The 27,265-nt window shown below is 42.0% G+C and overlaps 1 protein-coding gene across 5 annotated transcripts in view; it reads right to left on the bottom strand.

Moving 5' to 3' along the window:
• LOC132387641 (synaptotagmin-16-like) overlaps positions 1–27,265 on the bottom strand; it is a 170,992-nt gene that overhangs the window by 1,383 nt on the left and 142,344 nt on the right. For 4 of the 5 annotated variants that reach the window (XM_059960037.1, XM_059960031.1, XM_059960050.1 and 1 more), the window contains 4 exons: positions 26,975–27,187; positions 26,278–26,534; positions 19,903–20,346; positions 16,395–16,584 (listed from right to left, as the gene is read on the bottom strand). In XM_059960037.1, the coding sequence (XP_059816020.1) occupies positions 16,395–16,584; positions 19,903–20,346; positions 26,278–26,534; positions 26,975–27,187 (1,104 nt within the window). The remainder of the gene's footprint in view (positions 1–16,394; positions 16,585–19,902; positions 20,347–26,277; positions 26,535–26,974; positions 27,188–27,265) is intronic. The other variant, XM_059960041.1, reaches the window with a different exon arrangement.

Below are 27,265 nucleotides of genomic sequence, written 5' to 3'. Positions count from 1 at the left end.
ACCTTCAAACACCATCTTCCTTAGGTGCCAAAGGCTAAGTTGGTGCACTAATAACAACAACACTCCCAAGTCCACGCAATAGCTTCAGGAAAAATCAGCGTGTGCCCTGCACACGTTGTGTTGTTTCAGTTCCAGCTCCTGTGTCATGGATTAGTGTCCTGTATGGGGTTCTGCCCCACAGTCATTCCAGCTCATCTCTCCTTCCTTTGAGAACTAGATGCTGATCCCTGTAAATGAATGCCACTCTATATCTGCTTCAGCTTTTCACTGAGAATGTATCTAAACCTTTACAAAAGAAAATCTTCAAACTTGCATGTTTAAAATATGAAGCACTATTTATTCAATATAATGATAAAGATATAAGAATGAGTTTTATTTGTCACACATACATCAACACATTGAAACATACAGTTGAATCCATCAAACCAGATCAGCCAGGACTGTGCTGCGAGCAGCCAACGAAGTGTTGGTACGGTTCCAACACCAACACAGCATGCCCACAATTTACTGACCCTAACCGTCAACACAAGAGATTCTGAAGATGCTGGAAATCTAGAGTAACACACACAAAAAGCTGCAGGAACTCACCTGGCTTCTCCTATCAGCTTCCAGATCATACCTCTTTTCCGCTCTCCCCACCCTCTTATTCTGGCTTCTTCCCCCTTCCCTTCTAGTTCTGATGAAGGGTCTCAGCCTAAAACATAGACTTCATAGATGTTGCCTGACCTGCTGAATTCTTCCTGCATTTTGTGTGTGTTACTAACTCTAACAATATATCTTTGGAAAATGGGAGGAACCCAGGGCTCCTATTGGAAACCCATATGGTAACAGGGAGAACTTACGGATAGCAATGGGAATTGAACCCCAACTGGAGATTGCTGATATAAAGCGATTCCACTAACCACTATTTTACTATACTACTCTTCCTACACTACCATGCCTCCCATTCTAGACTACTGTGATATGAAAAACAGCAAAAACCTTGTTTCTGTCGCATTACAGTAAGGATTTGATTAATCTTTTTGGAAATGATAACTAAATAATAGCACTCTGTTTTCTTTCTAAAAGCAGTGTGGCATTGAAGGGAAACATTTTACTCTCAGGGCTCTTGAAGAGACCAATTCCTTTTACAGATTTTCAGCCTCTCTACCCACTTATCATCACTGCATCCCACTGTCGACAGCCCCACCTTCAAATCCCTAAAGAATTTATCTTCTATGTTCCAGAGAAAAGGTCATCCTGATTGACAGGATTTTCAATAATCCTTCACTGAGACTGGAACTGTGGTACACAAATCGAATCATTCACACAGCAATGTTTAAATTGAAATTTATACTCTCTCCAGCTCACACCCAACAAAACAGGTAACATTGTTTGAAGTGTGATTTATTTGGGTATCAAAAGTTGAACTGATTATTCGGGAATCAGAACATTTTTCTTCTTCAGTCTGATTAAAACCTCAGCTGGAAACGAAGCTTTCAAAGGTTTCAAAGTGTTATAAAGTACTTGTCCTTTTTCATATTCTAATTCATATAGCACTCTCATAAAAAGCCAACATCTTAGAGGTGTGAAAATTAGTCAGATATAGAAAAACAGACAAATTGGTGCAAATTAGAAATAAAATTATAGACAGTGACTGATGTTTAACAGGAAACTCTCTGCACAACCTTTCTTTTGGCAATGACATCATATTTGGCAGAAGAGAGGAATGGAAATGGGCAGATATCAGAGATAAAAACTAATACTTTTAAATATAAAATATACTTACGGATAGAGCTGTGTATACCCTGAAGAATTAAATTAGATAAGGTCATATCTTGATAACAGGTAAAGAGTGAACTTTAGAGCAATGGAGTGATAATATTTGATCAATGCTAATGCCTAATCAGATCATTGTTTTTGCAGCATTTGTAGAAAGACTGTGTCAAATGTGGTGATCTACATTCCTTTGGACCCCATGGGGAAGTTGAGGGCAGGTTTTCTGTCATACGGACAGTCCAGAGACATATCGGAAACTGCGTAGGTTTGTGCTCTGGAGGGGTTATACTATTGAGCTTGCACAAAGTGGTTAAGAGTGATAACCCCCAGTCTGACTGGTATAAGAACAGGCTCTCCAGGCTATCTCTGATATGGAGCAGAACACCGAATCCCACCATTCAGCTGCTACCTGCCTTCAGCCAAGAAACCCCTGACTACAAAATACTGAATGGCCACAATCCAGAGGACGGATTTCTGTCATGATCCGTGAAAGAAGAATTTGCTCATGTTGTTCAGACCTGGAATCCAATCTACTGCAGAGTGGATAACCACAAAACCCAGGGAGGTTCTAGAACCAGGAGATCCATAACTGATGTACTCTTAGTTCAGCATTTGGAAGAGAAATGCCATGTATAAATGAGACTATTGTTTATTCACTTTCCCAAAGCATGCAATTGTGTGAACAGGGATGATGCATGCAAGGTGCTGATGAAAACCAGCTGTTTACTGAAACTTCTCAACATGATCCATTCCTTTCAGGACAACCAGACTAGTATACCACATCAGAACCTTTCAAGGTCCATAAATGTCAGTTATGGCGGTAGCAGCATTCCATTAATTCCTGCTGCGAAATGCCTTCAGCTCATCTGCACGAGACCACTGTTCTTGAGAGGGCCAAGAAAACTTGTGCCAACTCCCCCATCAGGTAGTTAGTCTATGCCCACGATGCCATCCTGGCATCCCATACAAAGGAAACCCCCAACGGTTGATGGACAAACTCCACCCTTTCTGTAAGGAACTGTGTTGGCCACCAGCAATGGGGTAACGTGTCCTTTTCCAACTGACACACCACCATAAAACAGCATTGATAATGTGTCAGTGAAGAGACTCACATAACCAACCATCTGATGCTGATATCCACATGCACATTGGAAAATTTGCCAGCTGAGCCAGGAAGGATAGACTAGCAACAACCTAATGGAGAACTCTAAACAGTGATACTGTGCTCTGAGTGCACTCCTGGGGCCAGGGCAACAGATGCAAGGCATGAGAAATTATTGCAAAATTTTCTACTTTATTGCCTCAGATATCTTTTTGTGGGGCATGGTCAGTAAATTTCAGGTACTTTAATGTAGACCCCTTCAGACTTTCTAGAAATATTTGAAACCCGGTACATAAATGGAAACTCTGTGCACATTCATCACAGAGTGCATAAACACAACTCTACAAATCTCTGGTGAGACCGCACTTAGAGTATTGTGTTCAGTTCTGGTCACCTCATTATAGGAAGGATGTGGAAGCTATGGAGAGGGTGCAGAGGAGATTTACCAGGATGTTGCCTGGTTTGGAGAACAAGTCATATGAAGCAAGGTTAGCAGAGCTGGGACTTTTCTCTTTGGAGCGTAGAAGAATGAGAGGGGACTTGATAGAGGTCTACAAGATTACAAGAGGCACAGGTAGGGTGGATAGCCTGTACCTGTTTCCCCGGGTACGAATAGCAAACACCTGAGGGCATATGTACAAAGTTAAGGGAGGGACGTTTAGGGGAGACATCAGGGGTAAGTTTTTTTTTGTTTTTTTTTTACTCAGAGGGTTTTGGGTGCCTGGAATGACTTGCCAGGGATGGTGGTGGAGGCTAAAACATTAGGTGTATTTAAGATCCTCTTGGACAGGCACATGGATGACAGAAAAATAGAGAGTTACGGGGTAGTGTGGGTTCAGTACTTTTTTTAAGGAATATATGGGTCAGCACAACATCGAGGGCCAAAGGGCCTGTACTGAGCTGTAGTATTCTAGTGTCTAGTGTCTTCTAGTGCATCTGCAGTAGATTGGACAGGTTTATCAGATGGACAATGGTTGCATTGCTGGGAACATTCTCTATGGTGAATTGATCACCTGGTCACCACCGGTTGGACATCCAGGCCTGCACTGCAACGGCATCTGAAAGCTAGATGTGAAGTTGGCAGACACTGACACTGGGACTCAGCCACTGGCCTGTTTGAGAAAGCATCAGAAGAGGTAAAGAGAACAAAATGTTCAGTGGGCTGAGAAGAGGGCCCAGAGATAGCAAAGACCACTAAATCTGGTCCCTTCTCAGCACACAGCCTTCATGTGCAGAGGCCGCTACTACAGCATGTCCCCATCAGCCACATGGGGTAAGGTTCAACACTGAGCTGAATGTCAAGCTGAAAGCTATTGTCCTGTGGGACAGGAGGCTGCCGGCCTATTCTTTCAAATCTTGAAGTGTGTTCAACTAAATTAAGGAACAGTAACCTTGGCAATGGTGGCGAGGTCAAAAAGCTGGGGTAGGGCACAGCTTGATGAGGCTATTGTTTGATTGCTTTTCTCCTTCCTAATCTCATTCATCAATCTCCCAAGCAGCAAACCCTCACCCACTCCCACAAGCCTCAGCCTCCCCATGCAGTCTGGAACATTTCAGAGAGGAGTGCCCGCACAGAGGCAGGTGGAGATGCTGCTGTGTGACTGACCACACTCATAGCTCGAGAATGAGTTATTGAAAAGGTCATTGGAACAGCTCAATGCTAGACCTCGTCTAACTGCAACAAGCTTGCCCTACAACTCCTCCTCCTCCTGCTGACGTAAAATCGTGCTCTGTGCAAAAGACAGTGTGGAAAAATGAAGGGTTGTTTCTCAGTCCTGCTCCCATGATACAGTTAATTGCTCCCACAGCTGGGTGTGGTAGACCCCGACTGCTTTAAGAGATTGTATACTCTGTGGTAACTGGAGATCTTCTCTTAATAACGAGTGAAAGCCCGGAGCCCAATGTTACCACAATCCCTAAATATGTGAGGCTTTGCTCTGAAAATATAAAATTTAAGCCCTTCAGTTGGATCAAATGTCTGGCATTTTCAACAGAAAGTGTCATTTCTTGTTGTCATGCAAGGATAAACCCTGCTCAGTATCAATATTCAGTATCACCGTGGGCGACTTGAAACCTTACCTTTCAGTTCCTGAAGGCATGACATTGAATCAACTGTTCATGAATCAGCTCTTCATAATCCTCTTAATAACAGAGACTGGCCCCTAAATTCCTCGGGTTATGACCCCAGTAGTTATGTGGGGAACATTTTATCTGCTGTCCTCTGGCATGCCCTGTTCTGGGGTTTACTCGGATAGTGGGAAAAGACATCTCGGTTGGAATAAGACCACAAGACCAAGAGATAGGAGCAGAATTAGGCCACTCGTCCCATTGAGTCTGCTCCACCATTACATCATGGCTGACCCACTTTCCCCTTCAACCCCATTCTCATGCCTTCTCCCCTTAACCTTTCATGCCCTGACTAATCAAGAACCTATCAAACTCTGCCTTAAATACACACAATATCTTGGCTTCCACAGCCACCCAAGGCAATGAATTCCATAGATTCACCATCCTCTGGCTAAAGAAATTCCCTCTCATCTCTGTTTTAAATAGAAGTCCCTCTATTCTGAGGCAGTGACCTCTAGTCCAAGACTCCCCCACGATAGGAAACATCCTCTCCACATCTGCTCTATCGAGGCCTTTCTCCATTTGATAGGTTTCAATGAGATCCTCCCTTATTCTTCTAAATTCCAGAGAGTACATGCCCAGAGACATCATATGCTCCTTGTACAATAACCCTTTCATTTGTGGAATCATTCTCGCAAACCTCCTCTGAACCCTCTCAAATGTCAGCACATACTTTCTAAATTAAGGGGCCCAAAACTGTCACAATACTCCAAGTGGGGCCTTATCGGTGCTTTATGAAGCCTCAGCATTACATCCTTGCTTTTATATTCTAGTCCTGTCAAAATGAATTCTAAAATTGCATTTGCCTTCTTCACCACTGACTCAAACTGCAAATTAAACTTTAGGGAATCCTGCACAAGGTCTTAAAAGTCCATGGCATCATTTAGCTAATAGTCTACATTTTAGTTACTTCCACCAAAGTACACAAGCTAACACCGGGGGCACAGTTTTGAGGTGCTTGGAAATAGGTACCGAGGGGATGTCAGGGTGTGCTGAGTGTGTTGAATACACTGCCAGCAGTGGTCGTGGAAGTGGATACAATAGGGTCTTTTAAGAGCCTCTTAGCTAGGTACAAGGAGCTTAGAAAAATAGAGGGATATGTGCTAGGGAAATTCTGGAGTAGGTTTCATGGTCGGCACAACATTCTGGGCTGAAAGGCCTGTAATGTGCTGTAGATTTCTATGTTCCATGTTTTATGTACATGCCATACACTTCCGGACACTGTATTCCATCTGCCACTTCTTTGCCCATTCTCTTAATCTGTCTAAATCCTTCTGTACCCTCCCTGCTTTCTTCACACTACCTGCCCCTCCACCTATCTTCACATCATCTGCAAACTCGGCAACAAGGCTATCAATTCCATTATCCAAATTATTGACATATAACACAAAAAGAGGCAGTCCTATCTGCAATCCCTGTGGAACACCACTAATCACCGACAGCCAATCAGAAAAAGCTCCCTTTATTCCCATGCTTTGTCTCCTGCCAATCATCCAATCCTCTATCCTGCTAGCATCTTGCTTGTAAATCCATGGGCATTTATCTTGCTAAGCAGCCTCAAGTGTGGCATCTTGTCAAAGGCCTTCTGGAAATCCAAGAATACAACATCCATCAATTCTCCTTTGTCTATCCTGCTTGTTATTTCCTCAAAGAATTCCATCAGATTGGGGAAGAAAGATTTTTCCTTAAGGAAACCATGCTAACTTGGGCCTATTTTTTTCATGTGCCTCCAAGTACCCTAAGATCTCATACTTAACAATCAACTCTAACATCTTCCCATTCACTGAGATCAGGCTAAGCTGGTCTACAATTTACTTTCTACTGCCTCCTTCCCTTCTTGAAGAGCAGAGTGTCATTTGCAATTTTCCAATCATCTGGAACCATGCCAGAACCTAGTACCAATGTTTCATGAATTACTAATGCTTTCACAATCTCTTCAGCTACCTTTTTCAGAGCCCTGAGGTCATCTGGCCTAGGTGTCTTATGGACCTTCAGACCTATCAGCTTCCCAAGCAGCTTCTCTTTAGTAATTGCAATTGCACGTTCTCTTGCCCCTTGACACTCTCGAACGTCTGGCACACTATTAGTGTCTTCCACAGTTAAGGTGGATGCAAAATACTGATTTAGTTCATCTGCTATTTCCTTGTTCCCCCAGTACTACCTCTCCAGCATCATTTTCCACAGTCTTGCCCCTCTTTTACTTTTTATATATCTGAAAAAAAACTTTTGGTATCCTCTTTGGTATTATTGGCTAGCTTACCTTCATATTTCATCTTTTCTCTCCTTATGACTTTTTAGTTGCTTTCGGTTGGCTTTTAAAAGCTTCCAAATCCTCTAACCCCACTAATTTTTGCTATATTATATGCCCTTTCTTGTTTTTATATTGTTTTTGTCTCCCCTTCTCCATTACAGTGTGTCATTCTGCCTTTATAATACTACTTCTTCTTTGGAATATATCTATCTGTGCCTTCTGAATTTCTTCCAGAAACTCATCATTGCTGTTCAGTTGTCATCCCTGCTAGTGTCCTCTTCCTATCAACTTTGGCCAGGTCCTCTCTCATACCTTTATAATTTCCTTTACTCCACGGTATTACTGATGCATCTGATTTTAGCATCTCCCTCTCAAATTCCAGGGTAATGTTAATCATATTATGATCACTGTCACCTAAGGGTAAGGGTTCCTTTACCTTAAGCTCCCTAATAAAATCTGGTTCATTACGTAACACCCGATCCAGAACATCTTTTTCCCAAGTGGCTCAACCACAACCTGCTCTAAAATACCATCATGTAGGTACTCTACCCTCAGTTGTTAGAAACTGCGGCCCATATTACCTGTGCAGAAAGCATAGGGTTGTCCAACCTCCAACGCAGGAATAAGGCAGAAACATATTACTGTGAATTCCTAAGTCATATACATTCATATACTTTCAAACACTGAGTACAATTATATCTGCAAGACCATAAGACATAGTAGCAGTACTAGGCCATTTGGCCCATCACATCTGCTCTGCTATTCCATCATAGCTGATTAACTATACTTTTCAACCCCATTTTCCTGCCTTCTTCCTGTAACTTTTGACGTCCTTACTAATCAAGGAACTATCATGCTCTGCTTTAAATATATCCAATGCCTTGATCTCCACAGCAGTCTGAAAAGATTATTTCCACAAATACAATACCCTTGGCCTAAAGAAATTCCTCCTCATCTCTGTTCTAAGTGGACATCTAAAGTAGTCAAACAGTGTGTAGAATGGCATACAGGAGCTTGAGAATAACGAGTCTTTACTTTATCCACAGTTTCTTTCATTTCTAGGGGAAAATTTGGTGCCTGGAGCATCATTTGCCTTTTGAACCCAAACCCATTTCTCAACCCCATTCCAATATGTTGCACTAATGAAAAATTCCATCATATTTTTCTGTAAAGATATGGACTCCTTCAGATTTCTTAGAAACACTATAACCTTGTCTCTATTAGTTTTTGAATATTCTGGGACAATAGTAGGAAGTTCATGCCTGGAATATTTTGAATAAAAATTTCATAAGTCTGTGACCAACATGGGTATCTTTGATAGGACATCTGGAATGTGTCAAAATGACCATGGCAGTGTCTTTCTCCAGAAGGATTAAGTTTCAGTTTCCACAGCACAGTCAGTCAATCCAGCAGAGCAGTTATAGAACCTTCTCTCAAGTTTAATTCAGTCTGTGCTCTGCCCCATTCCCAGTGCCATTTAAGATCTGTCATCAAAGGCTTAGCTGTGCCTATGGATCTCGATCAAGGCCTCCTGTGTGGTTAGTTTGCACGCAATAATGACTCAGCAATGACAGAGCTCCCTGTGAATTCTCTCTTCTCTCAGGAGTTCACACCATCTCTTCCAATTAATACCTTTCACTGTCATGTTTAACTTTGGAACCCTTGTGCTTCAACCCGGCAACACTGTATTATGCAGCACACTCACAGTGTACCACAGTGCAGGGGATTCCATAAGCAAAGAAACATTCCTTTGCAGAATTGCAATGTACGATTTGCAGGCATTGAACCAGATACAGGCTGAAGGAATGGGTTCAAGACAAACTGAATGTCTTGATACAGTAATGAAACTCTGTAGACAATGTGGTGGGATCCCTCATTCAGTATTATCCTGCAGCATGTCAGCGTCATTCTGGTTGTGATTAATCAAGTGAACAGTCTTCTGTTGCTTCGAGAAGATAGTGATGAAATATTTTTAAGCCATTTTGACCCAAGGTTATACTCTATTGTGAAGAATGCTGACAGTGCCACCATTTTCATTCCATCCCCCCATTTTGTTTCCCACTTAGAGGTACTTAATCCACAATATGCAGCCTTGGATATTGCTGCTCTATGGAAAATAAGGGCTCTTCCAGACCCGAGTCCAGAAGTTGAAGCCCGATGGCTGAAGCCTGGACACAGCTTTCCATTAGAGGAAAGAAAGGGGCTCGTTTTGCTGTTTGTGTTCTGTTTTTTTTTCTTGGTATGTTTTGTGTTGCTCTGCCAAGCATTGTGGCCAGGTACGTGGCACTAAAATGTGTGGCAACACTTGCAGGCTGTCTCTAGCACCTTATTAGGTGTGTTCATTGTTAACACATAAATGATGTGTTTGAGTGTATGTTATGATGTGAAAAACAAGCCCAAATTCAAAACTGAATACAACATTAACTCATTCCAATGATTTTAATTCCAGGAAGTCATGGGGGCAAAAGAAATTGTAACACTGAGCAAATTTTGAGGGTATTAGGCAGGAACGAGGGAGAGTTAATTGGGTAAGGACACATGTGAATGGCACAGAGTACAGGACAAGTATGTTCCAGTAAAAAAGGGCAAGGATGGAAAGGTAAGGGTATCTTGGATGTTGGAGGTGGTGAATTTAGTCAAGAAAATAAATGAAACATATGTAGAGTTTAGGAAGTGAAAATAAAATAGCTCCCTTGAGGATTTATAAAGAGGCCAGAAAAGAACTCACAAAGGGAATTACAAGAGTCAGCAGAGGCCATGAAAAGTCCTCAGTTAGTAGGGTTAAAGAGAATCCCAAGGCATTCTATACATACATCAAGAACAAGAGAATAACAAGGGGGAAGGTAGGAGTTATCAAGGAATAAATGCAGGAACATGTGCTTGAATTGGAGAATGTGGGTGAAGTCCTTAATAGTTACTTGGCATCAGTATTTACCAAAGAGAAGAACATGGAGGATAGGGAGATTAGTGTTTTGCATACTCATTTGCTAGGCCATTTTGAGATAGAGGTAGTATTGGATCCCAGGTCCTGATGGGAATACTCCGGATTACTGACAGAAGTGAAAGATGAGATTGCTGGGGCTTTAATCAATATGTCCTCTCTAGCTACAGGTTGGAGCACTGATGGGTAGCTGATATTATTCCTTTATTCAAGGAGGGAACTAGGGATAATCCAGTAGACTAGTAAGTCTTATGATTGGGGTAGGCAAGTTACTGAAGCTGCTTCTTTGGGATAGGATTTATGAATAATTGGAAAACAATGGCCTAATTAGGGATGGTCAACGTGGCTTTGTGCAGAGGAACTTATGTCTTATTAACTTGGTTGAGTTTTTCAAGGACGTGATGAAAATGATTGATGAAGGTAGAGCTGTGAATGCTGTTAAGGAGGCTTGTCTAGAAGATTAAGATACACAGGATCCACAGTGAATCGGCCATTTGGATTCAGAATTGACTTGTTCATAGAAGACCGAGGGTAGTGGTCAATTGGACATATTCTGGCTGGACGTCTTTGACTAGTGTTGTTCTGCAGGGGTCCATACTGGGACCTTTGCTGTTTGTGAGATATAAAAGACCTAAATAAAAACATAGATGGGTGTGTTAGTAACTTTGCAAATGATTTGAAGATCGGTGTTTCTCTGGATAGGGCAGAGGACTGGCAAAGGATGCAGTGGGATGTAGATCAGTTGCTGATATGGGCAGAGAAATGGCAGATGGAGTTTAACCCAGCCAAATGTGAAATGTTGCACTTTGGAAGACTTAAAGAGACAGTATACTGCTATTGGCAAGACCCTTAACAGAGGGGTCTTAGGATCCAAGTGCACAAATCCCTGAAAGTGGCTGCGCCAATTGAAAAGGTGGTCAAGAAGACAGAGTATGCTTGCCATCATTAGCTGAGGAACTGAGCTTAACAGACAGGAAATCATGCTGCAGCTTTGTAAACTTTAGTTAGGCCGCATCTGGAGTATTGTATTCTTTTCTGGACACTCCATTATTGGAGAGATGTTGAGGCTTTAAAAAGGATGCAGAAGTAGTACCTAGATTAGAGGGCATGTGCTATAAGGAGTGGTTGGACAACCCTGGGTTGTTTTCTCAGGAGCAGAGGAGGACAAGGAAAAATTTTAGAGGTTTATAAGATTATGAGAAGCATAGGTAGAGTCAACAGCCATTATCGCTTCCCCAGGGTCAAAATGTCTAACACCAGAGGAATGCATTGAAGAAAACAGGGGGCTAGTTCAAAAGAGATGTACATGGCAATTTATTTACATAGAGGGTGTCTGAAATCCACTTCCTGGGATGGTGGTGGAGGCAGGTATGATAAAGGCATTCAAGAGGTTCATTTATGTGCAGGAAATAGAAGGAGTGGACATTGTGTAGGCAGAAAGGATTAGTTCAATTGGGTATCTGGTTACAAATGTATTGAGTCTGGCACATCATTGTGGGTCAAAGGACCTTCTCCTGTGCTGGACTGCCCTATGTCTAACACTGCACTGAAGCTTACCTCAAGCAGATACAACCCCCAGGATACTGTGCTACATGCTTGAAATGAAAAATTCCCAGAAGTAGATGGTTTGTTTCCGAAGTAGGACTGCACCAGTGTGGCTCACAAGGCAGTTGACACTGAGGACTCTGTCACTCATAAAGATTTAGAATGAATAGCTTTATTTGCCATGTGTGCATCAAAACAGTGAAATGTGCCGTTTGCATCAAATCTAATCAGTGACGACTGTACTAGTCAGCCCACAAGTGTCACCACACTTTCAACACCAACATAACATGCCCACAACTCACTAAACCACTATATATCATTGGAATGTGGGAGGAAACCAGAGCATCTGGAGGAAACCCAATCGGTCATGGAAAGAATGTACAAACTCCTTACAGGCAACAGAAGAAATCAAACTCCAATCTTACAACTGGTGTTTTAATAGTATTACTCTAACCACTACACTGGAACACGCCCCATAATAACGATCTTCAATGAGTCTCCATGTCAACAGGCAGGGTAACATATTTGAGATAACTGTATAACTTACTCTGCTTCCAAACTCGGTCGTTTTAAATCAATAAAACAATGGAAGGAATGAGAAATGGAGAGCAGGAAGGGCATGTAAAACAAAAGATAAATTAAGTCCCTTTGACCTCCTCCCTTAGACCCATTAGCAGTGAGCACTCATGAAGCCAAAACTCTATTGAAGCCAAATAGAGTTATTATATTATTATTGTACCTCTCTAGTAACTTATAATTTACCATTAAACCCTTTTGAGAGTGGTTTTCAAATACTCTGGGCCTCAAAATGAATTAAAGTCCTTTATTGTTCAGAAAATTGGCTTTTTGCAGGACAGCCCAAAAACCAAATGGCTGCAGCACACTCAAAACGCTGGAGGAACTCAGCGGGAGAGGTACTACTTATGGAGGGGAATAAATAGTCGAGATTTCAGGCCAAGACCCTTTATCAGTCCTGACACTTCATCAGTATTGCTTTGGATTTCCAGCATCTGCAGAATCTCCTGTGTTTATAACCAATTGGTTTCTGTTATTTGGAGACACAAAAGGCTACAGATACTGTAGTCTAGAGAGAGAGATGGAAAAAATAGCAAACTTCTGGAGGAACTGAGTGCTTTGAGCAACACATGACTAGGCAAACGGATTGTCAATGTTTCAGGTTGCAACAGGGCCTGAAACGTTGACTATTCCTTTGTCTCCACAGATGGTGCTTGACGCATAAAATTCCTCAAGAGTTTTCTTTTTGCTTGGTGCTAGTTTCTGCTATTTGTTTGATCTTATGCTTCATAGACCGCAGCATCTAGAGTTTTATTATTTATATGCAGCATCATTATGTCCATTGACAATAAGTTTCAAAATCTGGAGGAGTCCATTTATAATTATGAACAATCAAAGTATAATCTGTCCAATTTCTCTGCAGTCATCAAGACAAATATTGGAACCACGAGACATTTCTCCTCCGGGAAATAAAACCTTCACATCATTTGTCAACCAAGCAATCGTTAAAACTAAAGAAACAAATTTGTAACCTCCACAGGGCACTTAAATAATGAAATTAAAGGAGCAAACATAGATTTATGAAAGCAAAATCAAGTTCGACAAATCCTTTAGAGCTTTTTTAAATTGAAAGGAACATAAAGCTTAGTGGGGGGGAGTGAATGGGTGTATTTGGATCTTCAGAAGGTTTTTTAAATGAGGTGCAACTCAAGAGGGTATTAAACATGGGTATAGAGGTGATACACTGGTTAATGAACACAAAATAGTAGTAGTGCTAGGTTCCCAGATAAACCTATCCTGTTGATGCAAATCTGGGTTCCAATGTCAATTGTAAACAGGACGCAGAGAAACTTAGAGATGTGGGCAGGCTAAATGAATGTGTGAGGAAGTAACAAGTGGAACATATAAGGTGGGAAAATGTGAAGTCATCCACTTGGAAAAATAGAACAATGGATTTTTTTTTACATGACAAGATATTGAAAAGTGTCGCTATTTAGAGAGACTGGCGTATTCTGCACAAATCACTGGAAGTTGACATGCAAGCAATTATGAACGAAAATTGTATTTTGATTGTTATTGCAAGGATATTTGATGACAAGAGTAGAAATATATATTTTTACATGATACAACGCCCAGCTAAAACATCACCTGGAAATATGGATGTCAGCTTTGATCTCCCACCTGAGGATAGATATATTTGGAGTAGAGGGAGTGCAATAAGGGTTTATTAGATGGATTCCTTGAATGGGAATCTTGCACACCAAAGAGAGATTAAGCGGACTGTTAGAAAGAAAGATAGATTATACAATTGGAACATACAAAATTTTTATAGGATTTGATAGGGTAAGATGCAGGGATGACATCTCTTGTACGCAAGATTTTTGAAGGCTAATGTACCCAAAACTTTCGTATGACCCGATCAACTCGTGACACGACTTTCAATGAATTATGGACCTGTCCTCTCAGGTTAAGGCAGGGATGTGGTAATGAGAACTGCACATAACCCACAGAGTTCTCAAACTGGAAGCGGGGCCTTGATCTTGATCTGAGTGGCAGAGGATAACCTGAAGCTCTTCACAGCCAGTCTACCAGACACTTGGGCATTCATTACCTGGGAGAAACTGTATGCAGTGAAAAGTAATTCTCTGAATTCATTCATATCAAACTTGGGGCTTGTTACAAGCTGGGGCTGAGTTCACCTTGGTCAATTGAGGAGATTCACATTATATAAAGGGATGCAAAGTAATCACCACATCTAGAAACTTTCAATCCCAATGGGGTGGGAAATTAATAATTAGACTTCTATCTACCCCTTTGTCAGCCACGTGTTGGTTGGTAGATCAATTAGCTGATGTAAATTATCTCCATGTAGCTGAGTTACAGGACCATTCAGCCAGCAGAAAGGAATAGGTTATTTGGAAATGAGAGGGAATGCAATTCATTGGATTGCTCGGGGACACAGCAGGGATTCAATGGGCCGAATAACATATGTATAAAAGTGGTCAAGGTGAATGTTTTTTCCACTAACAAGAGAAAAATCTCCAGATGCTGGAAATCTAAGCAATATACACAAGATGCCCGATGAACTCAGCCGGCCAGGCAGCATCTACAGGAAAAAATACAGTCGAAGTTTCAGCCGAGCCCCTTCAGCAGGACTGGAGAAAAAAAGATGAGGAGTGGATTTACAAGGTGGGAGAGGGGAGAAAGAAGCACCAGGTGATGGGTGAAACCTGAAGGGGCAGGGATGAAGTAAAGAGCTGGGCAGCTGACTGGTGAAAGAGATACGGGACTGGAGGAGGGGGGAGTCTGATAGGAGAGGACAGAAGGCCAGGAAAGAAAGAAAAAGGTGGAAGTAGCACCAGAGGGAGGCAACCGGTGGGCAAGGAGATAAGGTGAGAGAGGGAAAAGGGGATGGGGAATGGTGAAGGAGGGGGGCAGGGGGGCTACTACTGGAAGTTTGAGAAATCGATGTCCATGCAAACAGGTTGGAGGTTACCCAGACAGAATACAAGGTGCTGTTTCTCCATCCTGAGTGTGGCCTCATCACAACAGTAGAGGCCATGTATTGACATGTCAGAATGGGAATGGGAAGTGGAATTAAAATGGGTGGCCACTGGGAGCTCCCGCTTCCTCTGGCAGATGGAGAGTACATACTCGGTGCAACAGTCTCCCAATCTACATTGGGTCTCACTGATATATGGGAGACCACACCAGGAGCACCGGACACAGTATATGACCCTAGACTCACAAGTGAAGTTTTGCCACACCTGGAAGGACTGTTTGGGGCCCTGAATGGTAGTGAGGGTGGAGGTATAGGGGCAGGTGTAGCACTTGTTCTGCTTGCAAGAATAAGTGCCAGGACGGAGATCAGTGGGGAGGGACGAATGAACAAGGGAGCCCTGGAGGGAGCAATCCCTGCGGAAAGCAGAAAGGGGGTGGCGGGGGGAGAGGAAGATGTGCTTGGTGGTAGGATCCCGTTGGAGATGGTGTAATTTCTGGAGAATTATGTGCTGGACACAGAGGCTGGTGGAGTGGTAGGTGAGGACAAGAGGAACCCTATCCCTGGTAGGTTGGTGGGAGGATGCAGTAAGAGCAGACGTATGTGAAACGAAAGAGATGCAATTGAGGGAAACATTGATATTGCAGGAAGGGAAGCCCCTTTTTTTTTTGAAGGAGGAGGACTCCTTCATTCTGGAATGAAAAGTCTCATCCCGAGAGCAGATGCGGTGGAGATGGAGGAATTGAGAGAAAGGGATGGTGTTTTTACAAGTAATAGGGTGGGAAGAGGTATAGCCCTGTGAGAGAACATTTCATCAAATCATTTACAAGGTGTGGATGACACTGGCAGTGATTCCAAGCTCCACACACCCATTTAAACTCACTGGAAGTTCCAACCCCAGGTAAGAACATGTTGATAGATCTGGAGTCACAGACATTCCAGACAAGATACAGATGGGAGGTTTCCAAACCCTGAACAGGGCTAGGTGGGCTGTTATTACAGTCCTGTTCTGCTTGTGTGGAAATAAAGGAAAACATAACAAATTATGACAGAAAATGAAAAACTGAAGAGGCAGTTCAGCTTCACACATAACAACTACTAAAACACAGAGAACCCACAGCATAATACAGGCTACAATAAACATTATTTCACTCACCAGGCGGCCTGTTGACAGCCAAGTTCCGAAAGTGACTACCTTTAATTATTTCAACAGAAAGTCTTCCTGTTGTGGCATTGTATGACAACCCAACAAGTAGCTCTGGGACTCCACCGTGTGAAAGGGATTGTGTGGATGAAGCACTGTCACTGTGAGAGACGGCAGACAGGCTGATCTGTGAATCTCCACTCTGTGGAGCAGAAAAATATTATCTGTCAACTACAATAGCAAGCAAACTGCCCTAAAATCACTAATCCCTAACCCCTGTCAACACATCACTAGCACATGGGTAGTTTCTGCAAGATGTCAACATCTGTCATTGAAAATCCCCACTGTGTGAGCCATGCCATTTTCGCAGAGCTACCATCAGGCAGGAGATACAGGCGATGAAATCTCACACCACTCGGCTAGGGTACTACAAACTTCACGACATACATCAGTGATATTAAACCTGCTTCTGACTTCCCTTCAACAATTCAATTCTCGAACCAACCTACAATGAACACTCTTGCAATACAATAGGATTAGGTTTTTTTTGTTTTAATGGTATTCACTCTTGTATAACTTTGTACTGTATAATTAACATGATGTGTCTGTGATACTGCAGGAATTAAGTTTTTCATTGCAGCTGTGCACAGATGTACTTGTGCATGGGCCAATAAACTTGATTTTGAAAAATATGACTGCAAACTCGCAGGCAGGGGTTGGACATAATTTTTGGGGCAGCAGTGATTTCCAAGGCTGTAATGTAGATGGCATTACTCAAACCAGCGCAGCCAAATCACCAAAAAAGGTGTGCTTCCGACTAGAAACGCAATGCACTTTGTGTGGGGGTTGTGGAAGGACAGCCTATGATTTTCCATCTGCTTCAAATGAAGCTGCATTCTACAAAAAGGAACATGCAAAGAAAATCATCAAGTAGATGAGTAATCATTTTCATTCTTATTTGACTGCTACCTTTATGTTTCTATTTCTCTCTTTAGATCTCCTCTCTCCTTCGATTCTTTCCTTCTCCGTCTCTGATTAACCTTTCTCCCTATTCTCCCCCTTCCGTTTCAAAATGGGGGTGAAAAGTACAGGGGGACAGTGACAAAAGAAGCTGCACCGGGTTGCAAGCATCCTGTCCCGGTGTGATTTGTGAGGAAAACACAACTCGAAATACTGGCCAGTTCCTTTCCTTTCATCACTCCTCTCTCATCATATCCTCTGCCTCTCACTATACAAGCATGGCAGTGTTGTGGGTAATCAGTCCCACACTCTTAATACTATTCTTGTTCACACTGGTGATCTGTGGACTTTCCTCTGTCTTGCCTCATTACCTCACCTGTTTGCCTCACCCTTGCATCCCCATAACGGGGAAATGGGAGGGCAGCTCCAGGTCTTATCACTTTCATTGTTCGGGCTTATCCACCTCCCTTCCCTATACACATTGTTTTTTTCAGGAATTCTCTTTACTTTCAAAAAATATAACTCGTTTAGAAGATCTCAAATTTGCATTATAAAGGCACTCCCCTTTCTTCTTTCTCTCATATATAAGTGTCAGTAAGTGGAATGTTCATATTTTTCAACTGGGAAGATATGAATTTGATAAAAAGATTTGCAATTGTGTCTCATAAGATTGAAATTTAAAATCTGTCAGTGCATCTAAATGAGAATCAAGAATCAGCTTAAGATGCTATCTAATATTTATAGAACACAAAACTAAAACTAATAGTTACGTAATGAGTACAGTCTGTATTTTTTTTTCACTCTCACAAATATGCATGCATTGCTGGTATAAAACTTCAATGAGAATTCCATACGTGAAAAATCTTTTGAAATTTGATCGCCAGATTTTCTTTCAAATCGTTTGAAAAGCAACTGAGCAGAGTCTTAGAAGTGGAAAAGAAATACGCCAGCAGTCCGGCTGGAATAAATCACGATATACTCCAAAGATCTGGTGTGCTGTGTGCACTTGAACCATCCTATAATTAATCGTGTTCAGTCACGTTTTGTGGTAAAAGTATTAAGCGTATCTGAAAGAGGCTGAGGCCTTTCAGTCTAAGCTTTAGAAAGTACAGAAGATATTTTAATGGATACCACAGTACTTGTTTTTTTCTGTTTACAGTCTGGAGGGGCATAAATATAATGAATGGTCATAGTCTTTCTTCCAGGATGGGGGGGCGGGGGGGAGATTTAAAACTAGAGAGCATTGATTTAAGGTGAGAGGGGGAAGATTTAAAGGAAACTTGAGGGGCAACTTTTTTCCTGCAGAGGATATATATGACATACCCTCTGCATGAAGGGTACGTATGACATACCCTCTGCATGAAGGGTACTTATGGCATACCCTCTGCATGAAGGGTATATACAAGCTGCCAGAGGAAGTCGTACAATCACGATATTTAAAAGACATTTGCACAGATGCATGTGTGACAAAGGTTTAGAAGGGTATGGGCGAGATGCAGGCAAATAGAGCCACGTCAGATAGTCAACTTGGTTGGTGTGGACAAGTTGGATCAAAGGGCCCATTTCTGTGCTGTATGGCTCTCCATGAATCTCATTTTGGCCATTAGAAATTTCAGCTGCTAAGAGAAAGACAGTGGGGTAAATTCTTTGATAATACTGATGAGGGAAAGGGGATTCCATTCAGTGACGTAGCCGGCACAACAAACAAGTCACAAAAAAAGAGCACTGAACGTTCAGAGGCCACCCACAGGTCAGAGAGGTAGAGAAATGTGGCCATTTTAACTTGGACCTCTTAGAAAATTATAGCAAACTCTGAAGTACATAACCTGTTTAGAAATGGAAATACTTTTGCTATAGTTGTACTGTAACTAAATCAGCTCCCCAACTTTATTGTGTAGAATTACCATTCCCACCAATGGGCACATCTGCAATGAATATTCACTTCCTGTTTGCTGTTTAGATTATAATTGTCCTCTTTATTCAATATCTGACTATTATTCTCCACAAAATTTTGATTACAGAATATCTTATCTAAACATATGCAAATATTGAAGTAGCTTGTGATGGAAAGAACTGTGTGTAGAGTTTTTTTTTAATTTATTCATCCCCTGCGCTCCATTCTATTCTGGTAGGGTACAATTTCAGAATTTAATGTTCCCCCATCTATACTTTCCAGATGAGCTGTTCATGTCCAGGAGTGACTTACTATTGGCTGACTGTATGAAAAAGGAGTTTAATGCCATCGGTGCTGACGGTATATCTATTGAATTTAGGTTAAATCGCAAAAGAATAAAGAGGGGGAGCGGAGATAATTTTGTCCTTCCTATGCTCAGAGCTTCTACCTGAAGTTCACTGCTTGAAGAGGTTACTCCGCCGCAACTAGTAAAAGATGCCCAGACAAAAGCAAGATTTGCTGGGCCACAGGAAAGGGGTAGTGGGGTGGGAAGGCACCTTCACAGATTTGACACAACCACTATGGTTCCTTGCCCACTGTGCGATTCTATTCTTGCTGCAGAAAGTATCTCTGAGTTTCAGTCACTTAATCGGTCATTGTACTTACACTTATGTTACTCCTTGGCTCCAGGAGTAAGGACACCTCCATTTCCCCTTCTTGATTTAGATTCTTGAGGTAAAACAATTTCTCCCCCATCATCCTCACCCGGTTCATCTTCCTCACTGCATACAGGCGGAACCGAAGAGCAGAATAGTGGAGCTCCTCCTTCACCAACTTGTGAAACCTGAAGGTCTCATTGAAGACGGGCGTGGGTCCTCGCTGGATGCTGGTTTTGGAGCGTTGCTTCTTGCTAGGGAGAAGGACTGCACGTACCTGCCATGAACTAGCGCCACTCCTGTCCTTATCTGGGATGTCTTTAGCAGTGATTATTGTAACTTCCAGTTTGTGGTCGGAGGGTTTGTAATTGAAAATGACGTAGAGGTCTCCGCATTTTGAAATTGGTTCCGGCAGCTCCTGCTGCTGAGGGGCTGTAAGGCTGGCATCTGCATCCTAAAGATGATTAAAGTCTTTGGGTTAATGCACATGTGAGTTACAGAGCTGTATCTCTATTGTTCTTCCATCTATAATTAGATTACAGGATTTTTTCTGAATTGGTATTTAAAATTTTTGCTGTTATAAAATATTAAACCTGGAGCTTATGAGGTAAATGCAACCAAACCACAAGGCAGCGAGGAAGGATGTAGGTGTGATCCACAGTCCGAGCCAGATTAAATGATACGGTCAGAGTGACTACAGGGAATGCTTCAAATGGCCATTCATCAGTACGCCAAGTGACCAGCGCATGTATTCTCTGAAAATGGAGGCTTGCTCTCACATACCTCTCAGGTTTTCATAAGGAAATCTACACGAGTAGGATGCAAGATGCTCACTACAGAGACCGAGTAAGAAATGCAACAGATACTAGTTTGTATTGACATTCATTCATAAGTGCTGTCTAAGTGAATGAACCAAAGCTGCAAAAGAATGGAAAATGAAAAAAAGACATGGATTTCTAAAGCACTTTTCATAACTTCGAGACATCTAAAAACAGTCAATGAAAGTCTTTTCATAAATGTAGTTTCTGTGGCAATTAGGAAGCACAACTGCCAAATAGTGCACAGCATGGTCCTAAAAGCAGTGGTGTTACCACTCTTAGAAACTCAGCAGGACAGAAGCATCTATGGAAAGGAATAAATTTCAGGCGGAAACGCTTCATCAGAACTCAGACTGAAATGTTGATTCCTTTTGCGACCTGCTGAGTTCTGCTGGCATTTTGTGTGTCCTACTCTGGATTTTCAGCATGGGCAGGATCTCTTGTGCTTATGGTGTTTATTCTGCTAACCGATGAATAAAAGTGGTCTGATCATCAGGAATAACTGCTCAACTACAAAGCAGGTTCTCTTCTAAAAGCCTTGGTTTAATGCCTTATCTGGCAGATAATTGTGCAGCAGGATGTCGGCGCTGTCCCAGAACATCAACTGAGGTTTCACAGCTCAGTCTCCAAAGACAGAAGCCAGAACATTAACAAAAGGAACAAAGTGGCCAGAAACACAAGATAATCAACTGGAACAGGGATGGGTTGGAAACCTTGAAATACTTTACTGGAGATAAAAAATCATGCATACATCAGCTGAAACTCATCCCTTGCGACTCTTTTTCTCAAATGATGAGAGCAAGCAATGATGAGGACAATTGTAGGAACGGGCGCTACAGCCCATGATAGTTGTGTTAACCATGGTACCAAATTGATCTAAGCCCATCTTCCTGCACATGACCCATTTTGCTCCGTTCCCTGCATGCTCATGTGCCTATCTAAATCCATCTATTGTGTTCTCTTTCCCATCCCCCTGACAGTGTGATCCAGGCACCTACCATTCTTTGTGTAAAAAACTTACCCGTACATCTCCTTTAAAGTTTTGCCTTTTCACTTAAAGCTCTGCCCTCCAGTATTTGACATTTCTACCTTAAGAAAAAGACTCGGACTAACTATTTCATCAATGCCTCTCACGATTTTACGGACCCCGATTTTAGGATTCCCCTCAGTCTCTGATGCTCTGGGGGAAACAGTCCGATTGTCCAACCTCTTGATGTACCTGTTCTGCACTCTCTCCAAAGCCTCCACATTCTTTCTGTAACATAACATTTACCGGCCACCTGAGCAGGAACTTCTGGTGAGTGTGGAACTGCACAACATACTCTGAACCAAAGTTTTATAAAGCTGCAACAGCTTTGTGACTCTTGCACTCGATGTCCCAACCAAAGAGGACAAGCATGCTGTATGCCTTTTTCACAACTCTCTCTATTCACGTTGCCACATTCACAGAACTATCGATTTGAATCCCAAGAACCTTCTGTACATTGCTGCTTCCATACCTGCAGAGAGTGGAGGGAAATGGTCCCGCCATTTTATTATACACTTTCCTCTTTACATTTTACCTCCTTTCCTGACATTTCCTTCTGTCACAAACTCAAAAGCCAAGCAAAGAGAAGCTCATGAACAAAGGATAGCTGCACTCTTCTATCGAGGTGTTGCCACAACCAATGATCTTACTTTAAGGCTTCTTTATCTTGTTATTTCATGCTTTTATTATTTATTGCTATTTATTTATATCTGCATTTACACAGTTTGTTGTCGTCTATGCTCTTCCTCTTTAGTTGATCCTGTCTACAGTTACTACTCTATAGATGTGTTGAGTACGCCAGCAGGAAAAAGAATCTCAGGGTTGTATGAGGTGACATGCATGTACTCTGATCATCATGAGACTTAACATTATCTGCTGGTTTCAAATCACAGCTCAGCTCACCCTCCTCCCCCAGTTCTGTGCACCTCATCGCTGAATGATGCTTCTGCAGTAGCACCCAATTTACGATCATTCAGTTTCTTCACACAGGAATCAAGGTGCACTTTGGCAAAGAACGATGAAGAATTCATCCTTTGTGCCTTTTTTTTTTAAAAACTGGTGCTTCCACTACAAGGATCAAGAATCAGTTCCTATAAATAGGTCTATCAAAGTAATTAGCTCAAGAGCCTTGAAACTGTGCCTCAGAATGGCATCCAGTTACCGAATCAGAACATTAAATACGTGAAGGGTGCTTGACAGAAGAATAAAAAAAATAGTGATCAAATATCACATGAAAATAGGAACAGCTAATCCAGTGTATCAATTTACATAGCCTTCCAAAACATTTTAGAACTGCTGGATTAAACAATACTTTGTTCACCAGTTCTCACACAGATTCAGTCTCAGGCCCTTTCTTTGAAGCTAGAAAGAGAAAGCAAGACTTGTAAAAAGAAAATGAATGCTATTTGAAGTTGGGTTTTGAACAGAGGTTGGAATTGGAAATGGAATTGGTTCAACATTGTCACATGTGGTGAGATACAGTGAAACACTTGTCTAATGACTCTTCCTTCACATCACATCATTCCCCACTGCAATAACACACCGAGTATTGAATACAGTTCTGGGCGCCCCACTACAGGAAGGACATTGAGGATCTGGAGAGGGTGCAGAAGAGGTTTACCAGGGTGCTGCCAGCTCCAAGACTGGATAAACTTGGGTTGTTTTCTCTGCGCCAGAGGCTGAAGGGAGATCTGGTAAGTGTTTATAAGATCATGCGAGGCATAGGTTCAAGAGGGATGTGAGGGGTAAGTTTATTTACTCAGAGAGCCGTGGATGCCTGGAATGCACTACTGGTATAGTGGTAGAGGCAAATACATTAGAGGCTTTTATGAGATGTTTGGATAGGCACATGGGTGCAAGAAGATGGAAGGATATGGACATTGTGTAGGTAGGAGAGATTAGTATTTGAGAGTTTTTGATTTTCTTTTTAGCTGGGTCATCACAACATGGTGGGCTGAATGGCCTGTTCCTGTACTGTACCATTCTATGTTCATTTAGAGATACAGTGCAGAACAGGCCCTCTGGCCCAACAAGCTACACTGCCCATTAACCCATCTATTTAACCTTAGCCTAATCACAGGACAATTTGCAATGACTAATCAATCTACCAATGGACTGTGGGAGGAAACCAGAGCCCATGGAGGAAACGCATATGATTATAGGGAGAACGTACCAACTCCTCACAGATGGCACCAAACTCCAACATCCTAAGCTCCCGTGAAACAGGGAAAAACAATATCAGTGCAGAAGGAAGTGTACTAGCTACAGAGGAAGTACTGAGCAGCTAAATTAGGTGTAAGCTCATAGTGAGGTAGACTGAAGTCAATGCCCAACACCTGAACAATGCTGAGATTTGGTATTTCTGCAGTGGCCTCCATTTGGTTAGCCAAGTAACACACACACAATGCTGGAGGGACTCAGTAGGCCAGGCAGCACCTATGGAAAAGAGTATAGTCGACGTTTTGGTCTGAGACCCTTCAACAGGACTGAAGAAAAATAAGTTGAGGAGTCAGAGTTAGAGGGTGGGGGCAAGGGAGAGAGAAACACAAGGTGGTCAGTGAAACTGGAAGGAGGGGGAGGGGTGAAGTAACGAGCTGGGAAGTTGATTGGTGAAAGAGATACAGGGCTGGAGAAGGGGGATCTAATAGGAGAGGACAATGGAGAAAGAAGAGGGGAGGAGCACCCAAGGGAGCTGATGGGCAGGTGAGGAGATAAGGTGAGAGGGAAAACGGAATGGGGAATGGTTAGTCACTCTCTTTCTCTATCAGCACACTAATGATCTACTGCCATCCTTGGCCAATATGTTATAGGTAGCGCGTCTTTGACTACAGTCGAAGTGACAAGTTAGGAGGCTCCCACAGGATACCAGAGCAAGAAGGGGTCAGACATGCAAATTCCAGTTCAAATAACCTAATTGGATCGCTTAGCAAGGAACTAGAGCTCTCACATGCAAAAGGCCAAATGGTCTCCTGTGAACAATGAGCTAAAGTTGTAAGGATATTAGTGCAGGCATGCAAAAAGATCCCTCTTTCCTGCTGTTTCTAAGGTATCAAGAATGGTGAGAACAGAAGAGACTGTATATATACAGTAAATATTGTAAAAGGAATATTATACTCTTAAATTCTTATTATCTATTATAAAAGGCAGAAACTACAGTAACATAGCTATGGAAAACAGAATATAAAATAAAACAAGATTATTCCAGCTCATCCTAAAATTCCTGTAGGTGTCTGTTGCTGGCTGTGATTTCATCATCTTTATTGGGATTAGGACGTCATTGACAAGGCCAGCATTTAATGCCTTTCCCATTAAAGGCAATGGTGAGCTACCCTCTGAACCAGTGTTTGAGGAGGTACTGCCACAGTGCTGTTGGGTGGCAAGCTCCAGAATTTAGATCCAACTATGAAGGAATGGTAATATGTTTCCAAATCTAGAGGATATTTACCAGGATGCTGCTAGGATTAGAGAGCATGTCCTATGAAGATAGGTTGAGCAAACTAAGGCTTTTCTCTTTGAAGCAAAGGAAGATGAGAGATGATTTGGTAGAGGTGCACAAGGTGATTTGAGTCACAGATTGAGTGACAGCCAGAGAATTTTTCCGAGGGCAAAATGGCTAATACAAAGGGACATCACCTTAAGGTGATTGCAGGAAAGAATTGGGAATGTCAGAGGTAAGTTATTTTTACACACGTTGCCAGGGGTGGTGGTAAAGACAGATATATCAGGGACATTTAAGAAACTCTTAGATAGGCACATGGATGATGATATTTATAGCTTAATTATTACTATTATTTTTTCCCTTTGTATTTGCAGTTTGTTGTTTTTTGCAAAATGTCTGAACTGTTGGGTGTGGTTTGTCAGTGATTCTATTGCGTTTCTTATTCACTGTGAATGCCCTCAAAGAAATGAATCTCAGGATTGTTTATGGTGACATATATGTACTTTGATAATAAATTTACTTTTGAACTTTGAAATGGAGGGGCAGGTAGGAAGGAAAGGTTAGAGGGACCTTAGAGTAGGTTAACAAGTTAGCACAACATCATGGGCCGAAGGGCCTATACTGTGCTGTAATGTCCTATGTTCTAGAGGTATGCGACTTGGACGCGAACATTCAGTTGCTGGCTTTCACATATGCCTACAGCCCTTGCCCTTCTAGGGGAAAGGGATTCGTCAATTTCCTTTTTGTGTGACATAGGGTTCTAAACCAGTCAGGAAAAGGACAGATAGGAATGCTAGTGACTGAAATTCCAGCTCAGTTTCATATTCCCAATTGGCAATGGTGTAACAGACTGCTGTGTTATTTAGCCTTCTTGTTCATTGTTGCCGTTGTGATTTCCGATGTGGAGATATCCACCATGTGTTCACAGTGAAGAAAAGCATGCAAGATTAAGAACAAACAAACTGTTATGAAAGTACACACTGAATTAGAGCCAATTAAGTTAATGCAACACTCTAATTTATTTTACCCAAATAATGGAAGCAGTGAAAGAAACTAACACATAATTATTCCCCGGAAAATTATAGAACTTTGAGGCCTTACCTCTGGACTCCAGGCTGAGGAACTGTTGGTCTTGTCATTTCCTTCATAGCCTTGATTATCAAAGTTGGTCTCTTGATCTGGATTTCCCTCCTCCATTTGCTGCATCCCGTGATTATTAGCTGGAGTCCCAGCTGCTGCATCAGAGACCTTGTGATGGTCAGCTCCCTCCTCCAATCCCATGGCTGAGCTCATAGAGAACTCATCCCCTTCATAAGAGCAGTTATCTTGAAAGCTGAACTGGTGCTGCTTATCTGTGTCTAAACAAGCAAATACGGACAATATTTTGAATGGACCAAGAAGGGAAAGGTTTTTAAATAGCACTCTAAACACCAGCAGACATAAGAATACAGCATCCCCTTAATCACTGACAGCTCACAAACAAATAAGCATGGAGAAGGAAAATCAATAAAGAGCTTGCTTTCATTCAACTCAATAATCAATATAATTAGAAAGCAGAATTAGTTATCTCACATAAGCAGTACTGAACTGCTATTGCTCTGGTAGCTAATATTATCAGTTATATTCCATGCAGTCTAGTATTTTTTTTCTCCATTTGTAACAGCAGATTACTGAAAAGCATGGAATAACTTAAAAAATGAGAGAAAACACATTCAAGGTTGCAAGCTGCAAAAGAAACCAGCCACATGTTCAGAAAACGGTGTGACCTTGTAATTGCATTCCAAACCATGCACGGTACCTTCAACTTCAGAGGCCTCGGTGCTGAATTCTTCATGATTCGAAGGCAAACGATTAAATTTCTGCCTACGCTCTAAACCCGCCTGTGTCACTTTCTCTGACATCGTAGACCGGAAACTCTGGGATCTCGATACTGAGAATTCAAACTGTTTGATCACTTCCTCATCGCTGTCTGTGGATGTTGTCAACTCCTCATCATCCCCATAACTGTTCACTAGGGAGAGAAAGAGAATACAGCCCTTCCGATGAAAGAACTCTTTCTGTGCAGACTGCGGCTCCATATGTAGACAGA

This window comes from Hypanus sabinus, chromosome 2 (assembly GCF_030144855.1).
Source record: "Hypanus sabinus isolate sHypSab1 chromosome 2, sHypSab1.hap1, whole genome shotgun sequence".
Classification (NCBI taxonomy): Eukaryota; Metazoa; Chordata; class Chondrichthyes; order Myliobatiformes; family Dasyatidae; genus Hypanus; species Hypanus sabinus.
The sequence above is the reverse complement of the archived record's forward strand: the minus strand, read 5'-3'. Positions and strand labels throughout refer to the sequence as shown.